This window comes from Pagrus major, chromosome 24 (assembly GCF_040436345.1).
Source record: "Pagrus major chromosome 24, Pma_NU_1.0".
In the NCBI taxonomy this organism is placed as follows: Eukaryota; Metazoa; Chordata; class Actinopteri; order Spariformes; family Sparidae; genus Pagrus; species Pagrus major.
This window is the reverse complement of record NC_133238.1, coordinates 16,527,333-16,552,136: the sequence shown is the minus strand read 5'-3', so window position 1 is coordinate 16,552,136 and position 24,804 is coordinate 16,527,333. Positions and strand designations below refer to the sequence as shown.

General features: G+C 42.6%; 2 protein-coding genes across 2 annotated transcripts in view; both read left to right on the top strand.

Annotated features, from left to right (window-relative positions):
- LOC141020358 (SH3 domain-binding protein 4-A-like) overlaps positions 1 to 16,551 on the top strand; it is a 28,119-nt gene extending 11,568 nt beyond the window's left edge. Inside the window, exons 3-5 of the mRNA XM_073495407.1 lie at positions 703 to 3,056; positions 14,482 to 14,670; positions 14,760 to 16,551. Coding sequence (XP_073351508.1) covers positions 703 to 3,056; positions 14,482 to 14,670; positions 14,760 to 14,984 — 2,768 coding nt within the window. The 3' untranslated portion in view covers positions 14,985 to 16,551. The remainder of the gene's footprint in view (positions 1 to 702; positions 3,057 to 14,481; positions 14,671 to 14,759) is intronic.
- A 5,520-nt stretch (positions 16,552 to 22,071) lies between these two features.
- Positions 22,072 to 22,699, top strand: LOC140991938 (ADP-ribosylation factor-like protein 4C). Its single transcript, XM_073462111.1, has one exon. The coding sequence runs from the start codon at positions 22,112 to 22,114 to the stop codon at positions 22,697 to 22,699; it is 588 nt and encodes a 195-aa protein (XP_073318212.1). The 5' UTR covers positions 22,072 to 22,111.
- The last annotated feature ends 2,105 nt before the right edge of the window (positions 22,700 to 24,804 follow it).

The window sequence follows — 24,804 nt, the reverse complement described above, 5'->3', positions numbered from 1 at the left end:
AGGTTTCATGTTATTTTGGGGGTATTTTGGAAGGCTTTGAAACCTGTATGTCTGTATGACCTACCCTCACCTCATTAGTGCAACTGGTCCATTATGTCTGTGTTGTATCAGCAGATAAGTACCGTTTAACTGCAGTGTTTTGTGTAATCAGCCGAAATGTGATTTGAGTACCAAGCTTTACAATCATTCTCTGCAGTCAAGACAAACAAAAGACCAGAGGTGGTACAAATACTTTGTTTCCTCCCTACAACTGAACACAAATATCTGAACTTGTTACTTTAGTTTGATGCATTTGAGGGGAATTATGGATTATTTTATATATCCTATCAGTGCACATCACGCACAAAGATGTAAGAAGACGGAAACAGACGAGAGGGAGACTGGAATGAGGAGAAATTTTAACTTCTTATCCCATAATTACGATTTCGACTTTTTATTATATTATTACGACATCATCAAGCTTAGTTTTGTCTTTTTTTTCTTATACTTTGACATATTATGACTTATCTTTGCACAGAAATGGCCCTCAGAGAGATACTTTTTACTTTTATACATTTCAGAGCCTGTACTTTATTACTTTTACTTGAATAAGGGTATAAAATTGGTTCTTCCGCTTTTAACAGTTTTTTTACTAAAGTATCTGTACTTCTACTTCAGCATCATTAATTGTTTAAAGTTTTGATTTATCTTTTTCCTTTCCAGTGCCTTCTCCCAGTGCCTTAAGGCTGGACACTTCAGCCTCCTATGAAACTGCACAGGAAGTGGTTGCCATAAAGGATTATTGCCCGAGCAGCTTCACCACACTGAAGTTCTCCAAAGGTGATCACCTCTACGTGCTGGACACATCAGGTGGGGAGTGGTGGTACGCCCACAACAACACGGAGATGGGCTACATCCCGGCCGCTTACGTCCAGCCGGTCAACTTCAGGAACTCCTCGCTTAGCGACAGTGGGATGATTGACAGTCTTGGGGAAGGGTACGAGGATGGGTCGAAGGAGTTTGGAGGTTTGGGGGAGTGGACGGGGATGAGCCTCAGGCCCTCCACACTTTACAACAACAGTCCTTTTTCTGTGAACCCCTTCATCTGTCCGTTAGATCAAAACTGCAAAGATATAGGTGGGAGGAACTCAGCAGATCTTATCATGTTTGATGCGTTGGCATCTCCGTCGTCTTGCTCCAACTTTAACACCGGTGCAATCATGAGCAATGGGTTCAGCACCTGCCACATTAACAGTACCACCCCCACCAGCCCAAACCAAGAGGTTGTACCAAACCTCCACAGGGATAACCCGTTTTTCAGGAGTAAACGTTCCCACAGTCTCTCAGAACTCTCAGTCCTACAGGCGCAGTCGAACCCAACCTTACCCTCTTCGGGATTCTTCACAGGCCTTAAGGCTCCTGCTCCGGAGCAGTTTCAGAGCAGGGAGGACTTCAGGACTGCTTGGTTAAACCACAGAAAGCTAGCCAGGTCTTGCCATGACCTTGACTCCCTTGGCCAGAGTCCTGGATGGGGTCAGACGCAGCCAGTGGAGACCAACATCGTGTGCAGGTTGGACAGTAATGGAGGAGTTGTTCAGCTCCCGGAAACCCACATCAGCGCTCACATCCCTGAAGGCCACATCAGCCATGGAGACCACCAGCAGATCTCCATGAAAGCCTTACTAGACCCTCCTCTGGAGCTCAACAGTGACCGCTGCTCCACCGTCAGCCCTGTGGTGGAGATCAAGCTCAGCAACATGGAGACCAAGTCTTTCATCACATTGGAGATGAAGGTGTTGGTAACTGTGAAGAAGGAGAGTTGTCAGACTGCGGAGGTGCTTTGCGTTCGAAGCGACTGCAAAGACGGACCTTACACGCCAATCCCGAATGCTTACATTTACAAGGATACAGTCCAGGTGCAGTTGGACAGTCTGGAGCCTTGTATGTATGTGGCTGTGGTGGTTCAGTCACAGTATATCACCCACAATACAACAGTTTGGGATCACGTGCAGAGGAAAGTTACACTAGGCGTTTACGGACCCAAGCACATCCACCCTTCCTTCAAGACAGTCGTGGCCATGTTTGGGCATGATTGTGCCCCCAAGACCTTGTTGGTAAGCGAGGTGGGCCGGCAGGCGAGCTCCACCCCGCCGGTGGCCCTCCAGCTGTGGGGGAAGCACCAGTTCATGCTGGGGTTCCCTCAGGACCTCCAGGTGGGATTATACTCCAACATGTCCAACTACCAGGTGAAGGCAAGCGAGGGTGCTGGGATGATTCGGGGATTTCAGGTGAAACTGGGTAAAGTCAGCAGGCTGCTGTACATGATCTCATCACACAACCCCAACAACATCTCAGACTTCACTCTCAGGGTTCAAGTCAAGGATGCTCTGGACTGTATCCTCACACAGTTCTGCGTCCAAACTCCGCCGCCGCCACCTAAAAGTGGAGCGAGGATAACCGGTCAGAGGAGGTTTCTGAAAAAGAAAGAGGTGGATAAGATTGTCCTCTCGCCACTTGCTGTCACCTCCAAATACCCAAAGTTTCAGGACCGGTGCATTACCAATCTTAAATTTGGCAAGTTGATCAAAACGGTGATTAGGCAGCACAAGAGCACTTATCTTTTGGAGTACAAAAAGGGGGATGTAATTGCTCTGCTGAGCGAGGAGAAAATCAAACTTCGAGGGCAACTGCGGACCAAAGAGTGGTACATTGGATACTATCAGGGAAAGGTCGGCCTCGTCCATGCCAAGAACGTTTTAGTTCTGGGTAAGGTCAAGCCCATTTATTGGTGTGGACCGGACCTAACGACCACGATGCTGCTGGAGCAGATCCTGAAGCCTTGCAAATTTCTTACATACATTTACGCAACCGTGCGGACGGTTTTAATGGAAAATGTGGGCAACTGGAGGGCGTTTGCAGATGCCCTCGGGTACGGGAATTTGCCTCTGAATTATTTTTGCCGGACCGAGCTGGACAATGAGCCCGAGAAGGTGGCGTCGGTTCTGGAGAAACTCAAAGAGGAGTCTACGAACATGGAGAGCAAGGAGAGGAAGTCCTTCCAGAGGGAACTCATGATGGTAAGACATTGAAGACGTGTTCATTTTGTTTTTATGGTCTGTTTTCGCAAAAGTAGGAGGCCTTAAAGTTCTTGTGTGACATGAAGTTGACTTGATTGTCTTTGTAGTCCATCCCATGTTGTGTTTTCTTGACAAACAAGCCAGTCCTGTTGGATCTAAGCTTCGTCTTTTGGCTATGAAAGGCTCATATGGTATTGAACCTTGGCCTCGGTCAGTCAGGAACTGTGAAGCTGCTTTAAAGTCGTCATCAGATGAATGAAAATCCGTCACTGTCCCATAGACCATATTCAGACAGCGGCCATATTACAAGCAAGAAGCTCAAATGTCACATTTGAGAAGCTGGAAACAGACAATTTATTAGCTTTATGTTTGAAAGATGGTGTAATTTTATTTGATAAATGGTTTAGTCTATTAGTAGACAACAATTTTGATACTCTATAATCAGTTTGAGTCATTTTTTGAGAAAAAAAAGTCCAAACTCTCTGATTCCAGCTTGTTAAATGTGAATATTTTCTGGTTTCTTTCCTCCTCTATGTCATTAAACTGAATATATTTGGGTTGTGAACAAAACAAGACCTTTGATGACGTCATCTTGGGCTTTAGGAAACGCTGGTCGTCGACAATTTTAAAGACCAAAAAAACGAAAAGATTAATCAAGAAAATAATCTTCAGCGTAAAAAACAGACAAACATTTCTTTTAAATTTGATAAATGACTTCATTTTGCTTCCTCTTAGTCTTTCACAAAGTCACAGTCAGTGCTGCTGAAAGTATCTTCTCGTCCTTTTCTAGGAGAGAATAGAGCGAGTTCACAATCACTTAGTTGTCCTTGAACAGAAGAATAAGGTACATAAAGTCCTGCGGTTGGAGCTGCTGCCTCTGTATCCTCCAAATGTTACATTATTCAGGAAACATTCATGCTCAGCAAAAGCATTTACTGCACAGATAAGTGTAAAAGAAAATTACCATAACACTGCAGCAGATTTTATTTACAAACTGGGCACTTTTATCAGTGTCCCTCAGATGGTTGCTGCATCATTAGTTCAGCTTTGTTGAAGCTGAAAAGAACAAAAATCTAATTTCCTAAACAGTCAGTCACCCGCCGTCTGATTGATTAATGCGTCTCTGCTGCGTCGGCCCTCAACATGATTTCTTCACACCTCCGTCTGGACGATGTGACACAATCAGAGTGAGCGCCGGCTCTGAGTCCTCACGCTCAGTCACATGAATGGTAAACAACGTGTCTTGCAGCCTGAGGTGGCTCACAGCGGGAACAGCCATCACATGAAAAATGAAAGGAGTGGGGGTGTGTTGGAGGAAAAATCCTCCAAAGGGAGACACAGAAATAAAAGTTAACATCTGCAGTTTGAGCGAAAAACAACTCTGTCAAGTAAACGCACGCAAGGCTTAGATGTGTTTTTCCTCTCCGACAGCGCCGGCGCCCTGCGGGGAAGCAAAAATTGGCCCGAGATATTTCCAGCGCCAGACGCCATTATTCAGGAAGTACTTTAGCAAAGTACATTTTCCAACTGCTGTTTATCCGGGCAGGGTTGATGAAACGCGCTCGCATGGCGGCCACCAGAGCAGCTGGAGGTAAAGAGCCTCGCTAAATGTTCGTCTGACAGCAACTGTTGAGGTGAAGAAGAGTGTTACTCGTTTCCTGATCCTGCCTCCTCACCTGGAGTCACCTCACCCTGTTTGGCTGCGAGTCGAGCGACCTCCACATAATCTTGCAGAGTCTAAAGTGAAGGAGGCATGCTTTTATGTTTTATGAAAGGATTTCATTCTGGCGGCTACCTTCAGCTCCTGCTAAGGCTTTAAACTTTGTGTGTGCACAAAGAGCACCTTGGTTTTCTTATCTTTGAACCGGGCTCCATCCTTGACTCCACTGAGCTCCCTTTTTTTATTTTTATGAAAGGAGTCCAGCAATTTTCTTCTGAAGTCAGAAAAGCTTTCATCACCAAGGACGACACAGAAATTTGATTTGATGGAAAGAGTGTTAGAGCGCTGTATGGTCGTCCGTCAGGTTTTATACCCGGACGTATGTTTCACTCCGAATTAGAAGGACAATTGCCAAAACATGATTTCATACGTGCGTGTGTCTCAGCCAGACGTTCGGTGTGTGATGATGCTCTGCCAGCTGCTCTGCCAAATTAAATTTAAAGTTAGTGTTTATTGACCAAACCAGCAGGTGACGGTGACTTTCTCTGTGTTTCTGCGACAATTATTTGAGGTTAAAATGCTCATGATGAAGATGAAAAGCACATTAAAGCTGAAATAATTAGTCAATTCAATTAAATGTTGATTATCAGAAAATTAAACTGTCTACTTTTTGTGGTAAATTAACAACTTTGGACTGTTGGTCAGAAAAAAACAAGCATTTTCTCTGAACGACTGATCTATTATTAAAACAAATTAAGAATTATTCATAGCCCAAACACACATGAGACTGCAGAGGAGATCAGTTAAGTCCACTAACCTCTTAAACTTCAACACAGTCTGCAACATCTTCATGTTTATCTGCTTCCTTGATGTTTACTTCCAGTGAAATCCGTCAAAATCAGGACGCCAGTTTGTTTTTGGCTGCAGCACCACATCAAGAAGAAATGTTTGAGATGCACATCCTCCCAAAACTCACTCGACATGTTTGGTGTTTTTAGAAACTTAAAGAGCTGAAAGATTTGTTGGCACTTATACTGAAACACTCTGGTTTCAGCTTGTCTTGATGATCGGCAATTTATTTTTGTTTAATGTGATCTTAAGCTGAATATTTGTTGGATTCAGACTGTTGATCGTCCGATTTATTGACTATTTAAGGAGGTCAACTGACTCTTTTTATGTAGCTGTTTGCGTTGCAGTTTTCATTTTGTTTTTCCTTTTTAGGACAGAACATTTTCTTTCACAGCCTTCGTGGCCGCGTCTGACGATGACAGAAACATTTGGTAGCACTTCGTTTTACAGGTCTGTAAATTTTATGGGAAGTAGGTGGTAATTACCTCAAAACTTACTGGAAATATCCCGACACGATAAAGTGAGGTAAAGGGAAGTAAAACAGAAACCAGCTGGAAATTAAACTGCCAACAGCCCACTTCAGTTCAGCTGCCTGCTGAGGGGAAGCTCGACAGAAACTAGTCGGAAATTAAAGTGGAGTTATCGGCAGAAGTTAAGCAGAAACAAGTTTCCTGGAAAGGTATTGAAGAAATTATGAGCTGATTATTAACTGCTTACTGGAAAATAACAGAATATTGTTATTAAATCATGTTGGGGTAGTTTCAATATGTTGCTTTGTAATTACCACCTGCTCACTATCACATTAATGGACCTGTAAAGTGTTACCAAACATTAATTTGAATCTGAAGAAGATTTATGGGATTAGAAGTGTCTTCTGTGGATGTTTGTATTGTTCTCCAGCTGCCGCTAACGATTATTTTCACTGAAGATGAATCCATCAATTATCTTATCTTAGTTTTAAAACAACATAACACAGAAAATGCTCATCTCAGTTTCCCAGAGCTCAAAATGACGTCTTCAGATTGCTTCTTTTATCCGCCCAACAGTCCAAAACACAAAGACTCTTCACTTATTGTCATAAATACCAAAGAATAGCAGAAAATCATCACGTTGAAGGAGCTGGAACCTGCAGAATCTGCAGTCTATCTCTTACTCAGTCTGGTGTTTTTGCTTCCCTATCAGTTTCCACTGACAGTAGATGTATTTTTCTCTAAAGAACAGGTTGTCTTGGGGCTGAATTTCTCCTGTATTTTATCTAAAACTCGTTGTTCCTGCTGCAGAAAGTCACAGCTCAGTTTTCTGCTGTAAACAGTCCACTGTGTGTGTGATTGTGTGTGTGTTCCCTGCGACATTTTCCCCGGAGAGCAGTAAATTGTCATCAGGCTGAAGGAACAAGGTCCAGTGAGTCACACAGGCTTGAATTACTAAACCCTCTCCCCAAGGAAGAAAATAGCTCGTCTTATACAATTGTTGCTCAATAAAACATGCAGAGAACCTCTGGCTTCAAAATCCTTGATTAGGAAACAAGGAGCTCGGTGCTTTTCCTCAACAATGAGGCTTTTATCCAGTCGAGAGCGGCTCTTTTTCTGGAAGAGATACCCAAATCTATGCTAATCTGTGAAATGTTCTGGATAAAAGTGTCTAATTCAACCCCAGTGTGTCCAAGATGCAATATAAGGTGCATGTTTTTCAGCAGCCCTTGCGTATGCAGATGAGCTAATTGGGCAGATGTGCCAGGAGAGGATGGGACGGAGTTATCTGATCCCAAGGGGACGAACTGAGGGTCGAATGGGAGTCGATGATAAGCAAAAACTGGAGACTCTTTTGCTTCATTGTCCCCCCTGAGGTTTCTGTAATGAGAGAGGAGGCAACGAAGCAGAAAATATGGGTTTGGTTGAAGGGATGTGTGAAGTGGAAAAGAAGGAGTTTAGACCGTCGTGTCCTGTAGGTAAGAAGAGGAGAAGGTTGAGACTGGGGTGGTGTAAACCTCTGATGCTTGTAGATGCAACGATTTTCACTCTGTATCGAGTTTTCAGAGTTATTGCTGATGGGTTAGGGGATAGCTAACAGGACTGCTAATGTTAGCTGCACGGTTAAACGGGCAAGTGGTAACTGTCTAACGGCAGCTGAACTCTGTAAATCGCCTCTGTACTGGATTCCATGTTGTCAGACTGGCTGCAGTTGATCTTCGAGTTTGTTGAGCCCGATACAGTTAGCTTCTGTTAGCGTTTACTTTAGCAACAACAGCTTTGTCCCTTCATCAGGAAACTCCAGAGGACATTAGAGGGAATTAAGTTATATATTTGTGTTTTTGTACTCATTCTAGTTGAGGAGGCCTTTGTGGGATTTGGTATTCCCATTTAATATTTTATTGTGGTTGTGTGCTGCTCGCTGTGTCTTTTTCTTTGTTATATCTGAAGCTGCTTACATAACAGCGCCCAATATATCCATCTCTTTGTGTGTAAACCAGTTGTTATTGAACAGTAGCACCACAAACAAATGTCTGCTGATCTTAGAGTCTCACGTGTTGAGCTAATCAGTTTAGCAGCTGGACCACAGTAACACTGGTCAGCGCTGTTAACCCTAAAACATCCCCTCATAACGAGGCTGTGTGAAAATGGAGGACTTCCTGCTGATTTCTAAGTCAAACTAAGACATAAATATGCCATGTTTTCTGGTGTAGTTTCGAGAATGTATCTGAATCTAAACTTCTGCAAAAGTGCAAAGCAAAGAGAAGTTGTGGGGATTTTTCAAAGCAGAGATATATTTCAGCTGTAACCCCGCTGGCTTTAATTGCTGCTCTGGAGTGTCTGAAACATAAAAAATGAAAGTGCTGCAGCAGAAGAAGCTCTCATGGTTTCTCCTCAGGGTTCAGCTCGCCTCTTCTCGTTTCCACACCAGCCGACAGGTGTTCTCATGTGAAATGTGAGCAGGCATTGATGAGGACGGATCTGGAGGCCCCGGGGGCATCCGACACCGCCCGGCAGATCTTTTAACGCCGCGGCTCGAGTTACGACGGCAGAGGACAAATGAGAGAGTCCCTTCAGTGGAGCAGAGTGTCGTTTAATAATAGATCCATGCAGAGAGGCGGGGCCAATCAATCCTGCAGGGGACGTAATCAATCCCCGGCTCGTAGAGTCCCATCTAAAAGTCATAAAGTGGCTCTGAAAATGAGACATTTTAATAAATGAACAGACGCCTCAATCCACTGTGCCGATAAAAATGGTAATTAAACGATTCATTTTGAACATCAAACCTTCATCAGGAACTGACTGCTGCAGATTTATTGGACCAGAAACTAGAGTTGTCATTATTTATGCGATATAAAGTCGAAATGACCTGGTCAGAGAGTGAGTGGCGTCAGGCCTCTGTGGACGCTGCAATAATACCACAAACTAGAGACGCATCAGAGAAACACAAGCTCCTCTGCGGCTGAAATAGTTGCAGAATAACGTCTTTTTGTCAGGTGAAATCAACACAGCAGTAAGACCGAACCGCACAGAGACTCTGAGGGGTTGTCAAGTTAAATCCTCTTGTCAGTTCCTGCTGAGTAACCCTCTCCACAGAGGAAACCATTGATCTAAACTGCAGAGTCAAAAGCAAAAGTGTTTACTGGAGAGCAGCAGGCGAGGACGCGTGAATCACTGCCAGACTTCATCTAACGGGACATCTCAACCAAACGCAACCAATTAGAGGCCGAATGTTTCTGTAGAAGTGTCGTGTTTGTGTTTCTGCCACTTTTGATGGACCTTGAGGATTTGAAAAATTAAACTGAGCAGAAACCCAGAAAACAACCTGTTAAAAGGACGAGACAAGTGTGGAGTTGTTTTTACCAAACTTCACTGAAAAAAATCTGCAATTTAAGCCTTATGCCTCTGAGTTCTGCTCTTATTTGTCTTGTGCCTGTTTTCTCTTTGTCCAAGTCATTTGTTGGACTAGTCATTGTTGTTTAAACATCAGGAACATGAAATGAAAATCCCAGCCTGAAGTCTGATGTTTCTTCTGGTGGCGTCACTGACGTTCTTTGCTGCAGAGAGTTCATCCTTTGTAGATTTTGGAAACAAACCTTTTGTAGTTTTGTGGGTTGAAATACAGTTCAAGCTAAGAAACATCCTTGCGATGAGGGAGAAGGGCTGGAAGTTGTAGCATGTAGCTTTATAATACATTTCAGTAAAAGACTATTTAGACAGCCTCTCCTCAGAAGAGAGAGTTTTCCAGCTTCTCCTCCAGTGTTCGGTCACTCTGACCTGTAGTTTCCCCAGTAAACACACCACCCTCTTCGGCGGTTGCAGTCCCTCCTGGTTGGCCGGCTGCTGTTTTTCAAATCTGAACAAGATTAGCATGAAGAAGGTGACAGGCAGAGATGATAATACTTAAAATCTATGTGCCCATCTCAGAATCAATCACCCGCTAACAGCTGTGAGGATGAACTTGTCGTGGAGTTCACAGCCTCCTGCTGATGCTGCAGAACGTGTCATATTTTCATGGTTCTGTTCAGACAAATGTTGTGTTTTCTGATTCCAGTGCATCTGTTTTAAATATAATATCTCAGCTCCCCACAAGAGTCGAGCACATGCAATCATATTTAAAGACTATTCGTTGGGGAAAAGATGCATTTGAATTTCAGTCTAAAGGCTGAAGGTTTGTGGTTTCAGTTTCCTTTTCAAACAAATTACAACAAAGTTTAACATAAAAAAAACCCTTTTATTCTTTCTCTCTTTCTTCTTTGTCCTTTATTCGTCCTGTTTGACATTTCTCTTCTCTACCTGTCGGTTCTATCATCTCTTCCTCCTCCTCGTCCTGTCGAAGCTTTTGAAAGTGAAGCTCATTTAGTTGACAGCCGCCCGGTCAGCTGTCAGCTCCGTCTGTCCGGCTGCTCCGGGGCTTCCTGCAGGTCGACGCTAACTCATATTTTTCCGACATTTAAGCCCGACTGTGTTCTATATTTAGACCAGAAGCATCTTGTTATTTAATAATGTGGAAGCAGAGAGTAAAAACAGAGAAATCGATGAAGAAAACATGTCGTTGTGCAGCTGTAGAGGGAGAATATTATTATTTCACCAGTTGTAAGAGCAGGATTAAATAAAACTGTCACGAATGAAGTCAAAAAGAAGAAGTCGACTGAAGTGTGCGTGTCGAAGACTCCAGCTGGATCTGAAACAACAGCTGACAAAGTGTCTCTGAGCAAGACGCCGACCTTTGACCTCCATCTGTTTCACTTTGAGCTCACGATGTGTCTCACAGCGAGATGACTTCAACAAAAGTCTGATGTGAAGAAGTTTTTCCACCAAAATCGGATTGAAACTTGAGAGTTGAAGGTAAAAGTCTCCACCCCTCCGACCTCCTGACCTTTATTTTGAAGCTCCTTCCTGTCGTGCCTCTCTGCTTTAATCCTTTCCGGCTTTAGGAGCTCCTGATTTGCATTTGAACACATCATGCTCATTTCCAGACAGCAGGCTCAAGTGTGTTGTCTATATTTAGAGCTGAACCTGTGTGAAGCCTGAATCAGCAGACGGACGACATCACAGGAGGAGGCCAGAGTGCTCGTCGGCCAGGTGGTGGAGAGACATAGAGGCCGACCGGGAGAGAGAGGGGCTGAATGCAGATACACTGGGCTGTTGTGTGGTGCCTGTTTCAAAACCAAATAATTCATCATGTCTGTCTCTTAACTTCGTTAGTAGGTCATTCAGGTTAATTAACGTCATAACAGAGCTGCGGATAAAAGAGATAAAAGATAAAGGAAGTGGAATAGCCTGTTTAAAATAGATTATTCTCATAAATGGAAATGACGTGACCTTCAGATTAAAAGGTTCCTCTGGTCTTAAACGGCAGCAGACACACTGATGAACAGCATTTATACATACACACACTGTGGCAGTGAGCGGATTACTGAACAGGTGTAGTAGGCTGAAGTGATTGTTAACAATGTATCTGTTTATTACACGACTACAAAGAGACAGAGACCCACAAGTGTGACAAAGAGGCTTTGAACTACCTCAGAGAGACACTAAAGGACCCCAAAGAAACACAAAACAACTACAGAGAGACTGAAGAATTAGAAAGAGACACAGAGCAACTACAGAGAGACACAAAACAACTTCAAAGAGACACAGCAACTAAAAAGAGACACAAAACAACTACAAAGAGACACAAAACAACTTCAAAGAGACACAAAACAACTACAAAGAGACACATAACAACTACAAAAAGACACAAAAAAACTTCAAAGAGACAGAATTGAGATCTTATTGAGAAAAAGTAACAAAGGCACACGGTAGAAATACTCGAACTTAGAAAACAAGAGTATTTTAAACCAAATTGAGGTATTAGAAATAAATAATACTTCCTGATGCATTAACATATGAGCAGACTGTGTGACTGTTTAATCTAAATCTGATCTAAAGTACCTTTTAAATTGTACTTGGGGAAACTCAGTCACTTTCCATCACTGTCTATTTTCCAAATCACCACATTAAACAGAAAGTTCAAGTTGATCTGCGGTCTGGTGCACAGCGATGTTAATAATTAATCATTACGGGTATAAAACGGATGAATAAAACATCAGCACTTAGTTGAGTTGATTCCATTAGTGCAGGTGTTTGGATCAGATTGAATGGAGACACTTTGCAGCAGAGCAGATCATTACAAATATAATGTTTGTATAGTGTCCGAGTCTTTTACATGTTTAGTCCGATAACTATGTTTAATATTTCAATTTATGGCCATTTGTTGAAGGACGACACAGGAAGTCATACATTTTTTATTGCTAATTATAATTCCATTGCATTTAATTCATAATTCAGAGAGTTTACTTACTAATGTGTTTAACTTGTGATCTAAATACTTAATTTATTCTAAGTGACTGAGTGTCATCTGTTGAAACAGATGTCGACTTGTTGGTTAACACGGCCGATAATAAATGAGATTAACCGACAGAAGAAGAAGAGGATTTTATTCTGTCTTTGTGTGTGTGTGTGTGTGTGTGTGTGTGTGTGTGTGTGTGTGTGTGTGTGTGTGTGTGTGTGTGTGTGTGTGTGTGTGTGTTGCTTTGAAGCTGCCGCTGACTGACAGGGAGGCTGATTCACTGTAAATCACTCGAGCTCCATTAAATTAAGTCGAGGCTCTGCAGTCGAAGGTTTTGAAACGTCTTTAAATTTATTTTTTTACATTTTTTAATTTATTTTCTCAGAGAGCGTTTGAGGGAAATCTTGCACATGGTTTGCATAAAAGCAGAGAACCAGAAACACATTAATTTCTCGGTGTTGTCGTGGACGCGAGTCATCGACAGTCGGACGAGATGAATCAGGTCGCGTCGCATTCGGGACGCCGCTGCCTCGTCGGGCTGACGGCCATTAAGAGAATCTGTCTCGAGTTTCACGCGACACTGAACAACGACGACCTCTGGTCTGATCTCACAGAGACTCTTCAGTGTGGAAGAACAGTCAGTGGTAGAAAGTACTTTTACTCGAGTACAAATCTGAGCTACATGTACTTTTGATTCCTCTCACAGGGAAACAACAGTTTATATTATATCAGCGCTCCACATCGACAGATATCCAAATTCAGGTATCGACATTAGATCGTAGTTTTGCATGTTGCTTCATCAGATCACTGGATTACGCTTTGTGCGTTAAACGATGATCTAAATCTAGAACAGACAACACAAATGAATTAATCATAACAAAAATGTGCTGTGAACAGACACAGTCGGGTCAACAACTGTGAGTTTTGCCAATTTAAGAGAAATTCAGAGAAAAGACTGACAACGAAAACCGATCCTGAGCGTCAGCTCTCGTGTAAAACAGACCGTATATTACTTTATTGACTTGATTTCATTTGATTGATTGATGAATCCATTAGTTGGCAACTGTTTTAATAATCATTTCTTTGTTTTTAAAGAAAAAAAGTCCAAATTCTCTGATTCCAGCTTGTTTTGTGGACAAACGAGACATTTGAGGATGAAATCTTAAACTTTAGGAAACAATTTCTCACATTTTTTTGACATTTTATGAAAAACAGAACAATGAATCGATTTAAATATCTCTGATCAACCTTTTCTCCCATTTTCTGACATTTTTTACACAAAACAACGAATCGATTGAGAGCTGCAGACATTAATTGATTAGTTGTCAACTTTTAAATTAATTGTCGACTATTTCTGTTCTTAATTAATCTGTTCACGTGTCGCTATAAGAAAAACAAAGTCTAAATGATCTGGTTCCAGCTTCTGATGTGAATATTTTCTGGTTTTGTTCCTCTGCGACGGTAAACTGAAGATCTTTGTGTTTGAGGACGTCATGTTGGGACATTTTCTAACATTTTATAAACCAAACAACTAATCGATTGATCAAGAATATGATCGACAGATTAATCAGCAGTGAATTCGTAGTTACAGCCCGAGTTAGTAAGTTTTCAAGCTCAGATATCTTGTGTAAACTGGTGTCACGGCCTGCTGGAGTGAAGGAGAAACCTCCGCTGCAAACAGCCGGAGGGGTTTCACCACAGGACGCTGCAGCGCTTTCAAGTGTGTGTTCAGACGCTGCGGTACAGAACCAAACCCAGATCTCATCTGTGGATGGACACGCACACACACACAAATACACACTCGAGTGTCTTTTCAAGAAGAAAAACAAGGAAATCTCGCCTGCAGTTTGTTTCCAGTCAGCTGCTTTTGTTAATGCTCAGTATTTTCCAACCCTCATTTAACCGGGTTAGCTGAGTCAGAACATATTTACAGCTGCAGCCTGAGGCCCGTGACGGCTTACAGCAGGGTTAAAGATCAGAGACGCTGTGTTTTTAATGTTTGACATTGTTTCATGGATACTAAGCTCCTAATGTGACTACAAAGTGCTTTAAACCTACAGTCTCTCCACTGGTCTGATTGTATGATGGTAAAATCTCTCTCGTCCCCATCAGGCGCTGTTGAAGATGGACTGCCAGGGTCTGGTTGCCAGGCTGGTGCTGGACTTCGTCTTGTTGACCACGGCGGTGGAGGTGGCGTCGCGGTGGAGGGAGCTGGCCGACAAACTCGCTCGAGTGTCCAGGCAGCAGATGGAGGCTTACGAGGCGCCGCACCGCGACAAGAACGGCCTGTTGGACAACGAGGTGAGACAAACATCTGCAGCTACTGTCGCACTGTGAGTTAGCTGTTAGCTGTTAGCTTGAGCCCTGTTGTTTCTGTCCCAACCCTTCAGTGCATGTGGAAGCCGGCCTACGACTTCCTCCTGACCTGGGCCGCCCACGTGGGGGACAGCTACCGGGACGTGATCCAGGAGCTCCACCTCGGCCTGGACAAGATGAGGAACCCCATCACCAAGAGGTGGAAGCACCTGACCGGCACGCTCATCCTCGTCAACTGCCTCGATACCCTCCGCAGCGCCGCCTTCTGTCCCACGGGGTACGGAGACTTCGCTGTGTGATCTTCATCCACGCGGAGAAGATTTTGTTTTGGTCCATTGTTGACCAGGACGGGACGCCAAGTTCGGGATGGATCTGACTCTTGAGGTTTTCTTTAGCCTTCGATCTTCAGGAGTCTTGGATCGATACGGTCGCACGATCAATCGGTTCTGGTTAAACGCCACATGGACGATTTCTAGCGTTGGATCTATAAAACTGGAGGATCTGACTGTTTTTACGCCTCCTGTTACGTTTGTCCTGCTTTCTTCTTCCTTTCACTCTTTTCTACCTCACCCTCTGTCGTTATCACGTCTTTATATCTTTGTGTTTCTCATGTTTCCTTCTGTCTTCGCTCCGTGTTGTTACACTTTGTATGATTTAGTCTTTCTGTTACTAAACTCTGTGTCCGATTCTTCTCCGTCACCCTCAGGACAACATGAGAGACCTCGACCACTGCAGTACAGAACCACACATGGCTGTGAACTTTATTCTTTACCTGCCTCTGGCTGGTGTTTCTTTTGAAAAAATTCAAGTTTCATTTGTTGAGACATTAACATCATTTATCAGTAATTAGCTTGCCAAACACAGTTAGCCGAAAGCTAACTGTACCTGTGACTAAATGTAGTCCGTGCAGTACAGATCAAACAGTATAAACTGAGTCTGTACTTCTATTTTTTTATTTCCTCACATTTCAGCCGGTGTATCGATGCTGCCGTCAGTCAGTTAAAGACATCTCCTGCTTTAAAATCAAAATTACCATGTGGCTAGTCAGAGAGATAACTAGCGAGGAAAAGCTAATGCTGCGCACTTCAGTCGACAGCAGTAGCTCGCTAGTTTCTGAGCTAGCTAGTGAGATTACTAGCAATTGAACGCTAATGCTATATTTCAACAGATATTAGCTAGCTAGTTTGTGAGCTAGTTAAAGAGATAACTAGCTGTCAAAATCTAATGCTATATTTCAATTGATAACATTAGCAAGCTAGTTAGCAAGCTATTTAGCGAGCTAACATGAATGATTTCTTATTACTTCTTATCACTTATTAAACCTTTTAATCCAACGTTTCCAGATTTATAGATCAATAAACTTAATATTTTCTTTAATATTCCACGTTCCGGTTCTGTTTCATCTCATTTCCCATCAAAGTTCAGAATATTTCCTGACGACATGCAGAGTAACTATGATTGTTTTCTTGCGATACTTTCAGCTCCAGTTCACCAGTTTACTGCTTGAATACATTAAATACTGTGAAAAGTATCAGAAAATATCCACTTTCTGTTAAATTTGTATTTAAAGAAGCCTTTGTCTCCGATTCTGTGATCTCAGCAGATGTAATCAATCAGCTTTGTATCGTTCATTTCTACATTTCAGTCTCTGATTCAGTTTTTCTTCCAGATGTTTAGTGACAGCTGCAGCGTTCCCGTGTCTGTTTGACGTATGAACAGAAAACGTGCGAGGAGTTTATATATTTGTACCGAACGCCGATCGAGTATTGACGCTTTCTTATGTGATCGCCTGTGACAGGTCGCAGATCTGAAGTCTGCTCAGTGTTTGTGTTCAGAAGGTTTCAATAAAACTGAACATTGAAAACAGCCTGAAGTGATGTTACTGCTTCATGTTGGATCTCAGCCGACACCTGGTTTTCACTCATGAATCTTTTTTCATGTGCGATCAAGTGAATAACTTTGTTGGTTCATGTGTTTCAGGGGACATGTAATTGTTTTTTCTGGAGGAAATGTTTTGCACAAGCAAAAACCAAATTTGTTCCACTGGAAAAAAAATTCCCCTCATTTTTTTCCTTCTGGTTTCACACAAGAAAAAAAAAAAGATTCACACGTTTTCTTAGATGGTGAAAAATTAAGGAAGTTTTGATAAAACAAACAAACAAAAACTTTCCACATTCATACGATAACGATCCACCGGGCCAGTAGGTGGCGGTGTAACCAGCAAATAAACACCACAAAATAACCAACGCTTTCATCTACAGAGCGTTGATCACATCACAGAAATGAGTGTTTATAATCTCAGTAGTCGTCGGAGGCTTTCTCGTTTTCCGGTCTCTGAAACGCTGTTGCCACGTGAACAAACAGCTAAAACGCATCAGAAGTTTCCTGTTTTATGACAAAAGCATCTCGTGTAAACAGGCCTGAAAACTCACAGATACACTCGTCTCAAAATCTGAAAATCATGAAGCCACCGTTTATTCATTTTGACTTTAAGATAAATGAGATGAATGATGAGAATCAGCAGCTCTGGACTCTCCGGACAGATTCCTGAGAGACAAAAGGTTGATCAACTCTTTCCACCTCCATGACTTTGCAAATCATGCCTCGACTGTGAATCTTCCTGCACAGCAGCGTTCATTAAACGACTGCGTATTGCGTATTGTGTGTGTGTGTGTGTGTGTGTGTGTGTGTGTGTGTGTGTGTGTGTGTGTGTGTGTGTGTGTGTGTGTGTGTGTGTGTGTGTGTGTGTGTGTGTGAGTAAAGCAGATTCCTTCATGTAAACACGTCCAAATATCTCGCATGAACGCACAAACGATCTCATGTGCTAATGCTGCACAAACAGCCCACATGAGTGCACACAGATCCCTCGTCGTGTGCACTGTTTCACTGCCAAACACACACACACACACACACACACACACACACACACACACACACACACAGACAGAGGCTTTAATGTGCTTTAATTAAAGCAGATAATTATTCACCCTCAGAGGACAGGCCACCTTGACAGTCGTCCTTTGCCTCTCGATGACTAACCCTCAAACATTCCTGCTCGTCTCCTGGAAACGAGTCGCGGCTCAGTATATTTCCTTTTACAGTGAAGTGTTTCCATCGTGTCATCAGACGACTGCAGGTTTCATTCTGTCCATCAAACCAGAGAATCAGAGACGTGATGTGTGATGAGCAAAACACTCATTTTCCACACCGCTCATTCACACAGATTGGCAAGCGTCGAGACGCTTTTGAAAATGCAAAGCAGGTGGTGAGATGAAACGCTGCGGGGACGAGTCGTCGGCCTGTTTCATCTGCTGCTGGAGTGGGTTCTGGTGGATGTGTGGAGACGGGCCAGGCCGGCTTCACCTCGTGGGGTCTGGAGGATGTAAAGGGCCCTCGAGAGATAAAAGGATGTACAGAAATAAAACTCCTTTATGTGCTTCCTGTCACGCCTCGCTCCTCCAGCAGCGCCCTCGTCGTCGTGGAGCCTCAGGGGAGTTGGGCTGTTGTCATGTGGAGGCCTCATGAAGCCTCCAGTCGTGGTGGTTATCACGACTCCAGCTGAAGGATTCACTGTTTCACTTAGAGCAGCTGAGAAACCTCCACCAGATGTCACCTCTCCTCTGCATCAGCTCACTTCCAGGTGTCATCTGATGAGACGTTGTCCGCGCAGAGTTTGTGGGGTTTTTTTCTTTTTCATGTGTGAGACCGGTGGGAAAAAAACACTTTTCTGGGGAATTTTTTTGTGAAAAAAAAAAAAAAATTCTTCTGAATTTTTTTTTTTTTAACCAGAATCTTTTTTTTCTCCCTCAAAAAAAAAGATCCCAAATTAGTTTTAATTTGAATTTAGTTTCACGCTATTATTTTGTCAACTGGTTTCACACATGACCTTTTGATCCATGTGTGACTGAGTGAAAAAAAAATCAGGACAAAAAGAATTGTCAGAAAAAGAAAAAAGTGTTTAAGATAAAAAAAAAAAAAAAATTCAGAGAAAAAAATATTTTTTTCCCGGATATTTTTTTTGTAGGAGAATCTCTATCAGGAGATAAGTTACTTTGGGCATAAAAGAAATGTATGAAAAAAACTTCTTTTTTTTTCCCCCAGGAGATAATTTTTTTTTTACCTGGTTTCAAACATGAAAAAAAAATTCCTGGATATTTTTTTTTTTTTTTGATAAAACAAAAAATTCCAGGCAGAAAAAAAAAAATTCTTCGGAGATAAATAAGTTCTGATTTTTTTTTGTGAACTGTTCCTTTAAATCACATATTGAAGTTGAAACAGCCCGAAACAATCACGTTTAAACAAAAGCAAAGCGAGGCAGAAATCCTTTATTGTACATAAAGCAAACAAAGCATCATGGGAACATTTTAACTATAAAAAGTACATTTAAAACACATTTCCCCAGAATGTAATGAAGGGGATTTAATTAAAAGGCAGAGAACACAAAGTCTTTTAATTTCCACTTCAGAGCTCGAACTAAAACTTTTGTTTCTCATTAGAAATTTGAAGCTAATTTGGGCTGCAGAACGTGGACGTCAGCTCTCACAGACCAAACTTCATTAAACTTCTGCCTGTTTTTACAGAAACGTGTTGGTTCCTCCTGTTACCTGACGAGCAGAGAGGAGACCATGAATACATTAGAGCTGAATCAGAGGCAGCTGTGGGGGCGAGAGACACTCAGGTGACTCAGCCTTGTTAGAGAGAGAGGCGTGTGTGTGTGTGTGTGTGTGTGTGTGTGTGTTGGTTTTAATTTGTTTTATTGATCACACACACACACACACACACATCAGGTCGGAGATCGATGGAGGAGGAGGTCAGAGAGAACAATTAGTGAAGTCCTGATGACTCAGGTTGTGTTGTTGTTGTGTTGTTGTTGTGTGTTTGGGGACCGGTGTTGCCTTCCCTCGTCTCTTTACTGATAAAACCTCTTAAAGGCTCATTCCGTGCAGCTGTTTTCACTCAGTCTGGTTAATTAGACGCCGTTAATTTGTGTGGAGCTGCAGATACGGAGCAGTGAGGGTGGTGGAAGGAGCCGCCGCCTCACACCGAACAGAAACAGCTAAATTATTTAAAAAGGTTCAGTTATAAAATCGTCGTACTTCTGTTTGCAACCAGCCAAACCTTAATTCACTTGGTTTTTTTTTAAACTGTGCTGACAGTTTGTGATTTGCGGCCATTTTAGTGTCAAACTGAAACAAACTGAGGTGTTCACTGGCGGTAAAATGCTAACAGGCCGGCCCAACCTACATAAAGATATAAACATCTAGAGGGGAAGCCCGATGTCCGCTACAGGGACAATAAACCAATAAACAAATGCCTCTTCAGGGGATTATCAAACTGAAATGTGCTCCTACAAGCCCCAGTGAAATAAAATGTTAAAGCTGAAGGTGCACAGGGGCTGTAGGGGTTCAAGGGGAAGCCAAGAAAACACGATGGGGCCTCAACAGACCAGAGCTTCTGGCTGGTAATCTAATGGGATGAGGGTCAGAATGAGTGTGGAGCCTCCTGGGTGTCGTTCCCCACCTCCTTTAAGCCTTCACAAAAGGGCGGCGTCACACCGTGATTGGCTGGGAGGGAAATGACCCGAGCTGCTTCCACTCCTCAATCAGGAGTCAGTGTCCTCACCTGCACACAGGTGATCTGAATCTCCTGCAATCAGTCCAAAACAAAGGACGATAGCAGGTCTTTAACAATGGGAACAACAGGACGCTACAAACATACAAATTCAACACATTTCAGAAGATGTTTTGTGTCCCAGTAGCTCTGCTGGTAAAGAACCGCCTCATGTGCAGAAGATGTGTTCGACCCAGTGTCTGTCTCTGTCCCCACTTCCTGTCAATTTTCATTGTCCTGTCACAATAAAGCCATGAAAAGTTGATTTAAATGAATATTCCACATACTTCTGACATACGACACTGACATTACTGTCTGACAAGCGTTTTTTTTCAGAGAACAGTTGCTTCTGAACACATCCTGACTTGACGTACGTGAACGCACCAAAGTCAGAAGAACGAGTTCCCAACTCAGGAGGTGGGATCATCCGAGGAGCACCTGAATGCAGCATAACTGTGGAAAATGTTTCCAGAAGCCCAGAGATCCCAAATTAATTTCCATCATTCAGTCATTTACACCTTTTTAAACTGAACTCTTCACTGTAGCTGCTGCTGAGCTTCCTGTCGCACTCACTCTGTGTCCTCAGTGTGAACAGATGCAGTAACAGCAGCAGGTTCCTGCTCAGTGTTCAGTTTTCTGTCTGCAGAGAATCTGTTACTGTTGTGAAATCCTCTGCTGCCATCTAGTGGCGCTCACGTTGTAGGTTCTTCTCCTCTGTGTTCATACATGTGAAAATCTCAATAATCTATAGATGATGCTGCCTTTTCTCCCTGGAATATCGACTTGTTATAACAGTACTGTGTCAGTTTGTGGATCATTCAGTGTGTTTTTTCTTGTCCTTGATTCTTTTGTTGCATCTCGTCTCATGATTAATAAAATTAAGTGTTTACCTGATTAAATAAAGGATATAATATTGACTGTTTTACATTATAAACTCTACAGAGCCTGCAGGTGGTCCAGATGTCTCTGAGGGCTCAGTACCAGACATTTTTAATGTTTTTAACCTCAAAGCCTTTTTATTAAACGCTTGTTTATGGGATGTTTGGGACACACAACAATACAAAAACAAAACAATGAAGAAAATAAAGCAGCCTACAGCTGGTCTCTAATGGTCTTTAACGCACACCAACAGCAATAAAATGAAAAGTTTGAATAATAAGCGATAAAAACAGGCAATAAAAAAATAAGAAGAAAGATTAAATGAAATAAAATATTGTATTTAAAGAATGTTAATGAAATAAAATAGAATATAATAACAGTAAAAAAAACTTTAAATAAAAAGAATAAAGTGCTGTGATAAAAACAGATAAATGATAAAATACATTAAGTAGTGCAGTTGTCATATTTGTCCACTAGGTGTCAGAGTTTGAGCAGCTCAGTGCGCAGAGGAAACACTACAGCACACACCTTCCAAAATAAGATCCTCTCCGGCATTCCCCGCATAGAAGAGGCTTTTATTTTGGCTTCACCGGAAGTCTTATTTTGTAGTCCTCTGCCTGAGCTTGACGCATCTTCTCATGAGGCTGATCCACGCGTCACACACCACCACTTTGTGTGTTGTTGCTACATGGAGACATGATGTGACACTCGGCCGCGCGTAATTTGCGCATTTGGAGATGTTCCGCTGTGTGCGCGCTGGTTCGGCTGCTGCTGTTGGAGCGAGTCCAGGGATGCTGCCGGAGTGCCTCCGCGCAACGAGGGGCTGCGCCCTGCACATCTGCTGAGCGGACCAGACGTTTGATTTGACTGTATGGATCACTCCCGGGACGTGTGAGCGTCTCCTGCGGTGCGCACTGTCCCTCCTCCCCGCTGCATCATGGGGAACAGCTTCTCCAACCTGGCCGCCTTCACGTCCCTGCACATCGTCATGCTCGGTTTGGACTCTGCGGGGAAAACCACCGTGCTGTACCGGCTGAAATTCAACGAGTTCGTCAACACGGTGCCCACCATCGGCTTCAACACGGAGCGGATCCGTCTGGGCGGCGCGGGGGCCTCCAGGGGCATCAGCTGCCACTTCTGGGACGTCGGGGGCCAGGAGAAGCTGCGGCCGCTGTGGAAGCCCTACAGCCGCTGCACGGACGGCATCGTGTACGTGGTGGACTCGGTGGACGCGGAGCGGCTGGAGGAGGCCCGCACCGAGCTGCACAAGATCACCCGCTTCTCCGAGAACCAGGGGACCCCGCTGCTGGTCATCGCCAACAAGCAGGACCTGCCCCGGGCGCTGGATGTCGGGGAGATCGAGAGGCAGCTGGCTCTGGCCGAGCTGAGCCCCTCCACCCCGTATCACGTCCAGCCGGCCTGCGCCATCATAGGAGAGGGGCTGGATGAGGGCATGGACAAGCTGTATGAGATGATAGTGAAGAGGAGGAAGTCACTGAAGCAGAAGAAGAAGAGGAGGGAGTAAACAGCATAAGTCTGCATATATGACCAGATTATATTCATAGTGATGCTAAAAAACTGAAGGTGAAGCTGCAGAAACTCCATTTAACAACATGTTTATTTGAAAACAGCTATAATATGAATAAGAATGATATAATTTCCAGGATGATGATGTTGTTGTTGGTGGCAGATTGTGTTCCTGACAGACGCAGCAGTGTTAACAGGACTGTTTCTTATAGTGTGGATCTCCTGGCAGAGCTCCCTGTCGCTGCTGCTGCTGTGCACAGACTGTTGTAAATGTGATTACTGACGCACACACTGCTGTTCAGAGCTGTGAGACGGTGTTACACCAAAGATGATTCCCCCAAGAAACAAAACTCTCATCCTCCCTCTCGTCGTTTTGTTCCTTATGACCCTTAGTTTTGGTTCTGGAGGGTTCAGTTAAGGTCATTTTTCAGTTGTACCAGCTCAAGAAAGGTCTCAGTGTCAGAAGATAATGAGCTAAATTTAGTTGGAATGTAGAAGAAGAGCTTGTAAACTGTAATTTAATTGCATATTTTTTCAACATTCATTTTATAATTTAACGACGTTAATGTCATTGCATGTAACTCTTCACTCCCCAGACTCCTCATAATGCTACAAAACAGGGAGGTTTTTCCTGACAACTTACAACAAAACACTACGTAGTCGTTGACATAGAGTGATTTTGGGCACGAGCCTCGGAAAAAAATCGGATCTGCATCCTCACAGTTCGCCAATATAACCAGTAGTGTTGGTTCTGGAGGTTCTGGAGGGTCAGTTAAGGTCATTTTTTCAGTCGTAGCAGTGCTGTGGCAAAAAAAAGCTGGTGAGGGATAAAAAGAGTTCAATATTGGAAGATAATATTGAAATTTTGTTGCATTTGATAAACACTACTCATATTAGTGAGGGATATTCTAGTTTTTATAGCTCTACAACTGAGCTGAAGCGGCTCCACAAACAAACAAAACCATTTTTTCATGACTCATCACACATGAGCAGGGCTGTAGCTACCACTGAGGACACTGAGGTCATGTCCTCTATATATACATGTTTGGTAACACTAATAACAAATAAACGATTATATATAATTTAAAAAATGAAAATTTATAGTTAATTAAACTTTAGTTAATAGTTATTTCACTGTTAACAAGCAATGAAATGCTTTATAAACTATTTATTAGCAATTGTTCTTTGGAAAATTGCAGTTGTTGTTCATATATTGTAAATGGTTAATAAATTCTATGTAGTTTATGTATAAACATTATTTGGATGAGTTGCAACTGATGTTTTTAACCTTTACAATTGATATTTGAACCATTTCATTGTTTCTTAACAGTGAAATTACTCAATGAAATCTAATGAACTATACCATTTATTAATGATGGTTATAATAAAGTGTTACTCATGTCAGTAAGTTCTTTATAGCAAAGAAATAAGTTTAATAAATTTACAAATATACTGTTGGGCACAAATTATGCAACCATATCCCGACATCCCTAATTAATATTGAGTAGTGTAATTATGTGAGGCAGCGATAAGGTCTTACCAAAAACAAGGATTTTAGAAAGTAATTAGAAAAATTGCAGTAGATCTTTCCATCGTCACCCAGGAAACCACCTTCGATTACCCAGAAGCCATATTGCAGGTCTCGACCTGAGTAGATGTCTTTCATCAACTTCATGTGTAGCGTTAACAACTTTCTTCTAAGAGAAGTAACAAGCTGAATAAGCAGAGGTGGAAATAGTCCACACATTGTTTCCTCCAGTAGAAGTTCAGATACTTGTGTAAAAACAGTCTCTGGTAAAAGTAGAAGTACTGATTCAACTCCAGTAAAAGTAATAGAGTACAGGCTCTGAAATGTACTCAAGGTATTTCTGTGCAAAGCTAACTGAAGCTCACGTCATATTAATATAATTCAAAGACTATTAAAGTTAAAGGTAGAATCAGTAGGATTTGTCCCAGTTGTTCCTGAACGCACCACAAAGATAGTTGATTGTTGAGTCTCATTCCCAGGACGTCAAATAGCCACATTTTGGGTTGGTAAAGCGTCGTAAATAATCCATAATTCACCTCAAATGCATTCAAACTAATATACGACCCTGTTTTGAA

Excerpts from the sequence above, each read along its gene's own strand:
- LOC140991938 (XM_073462111.1), top strand. The coding sequence starts at position 22,112 with ATGGGGAACAGCTTCTCCAACCTGGCCGCCTTCACGTCCCTGCACATC.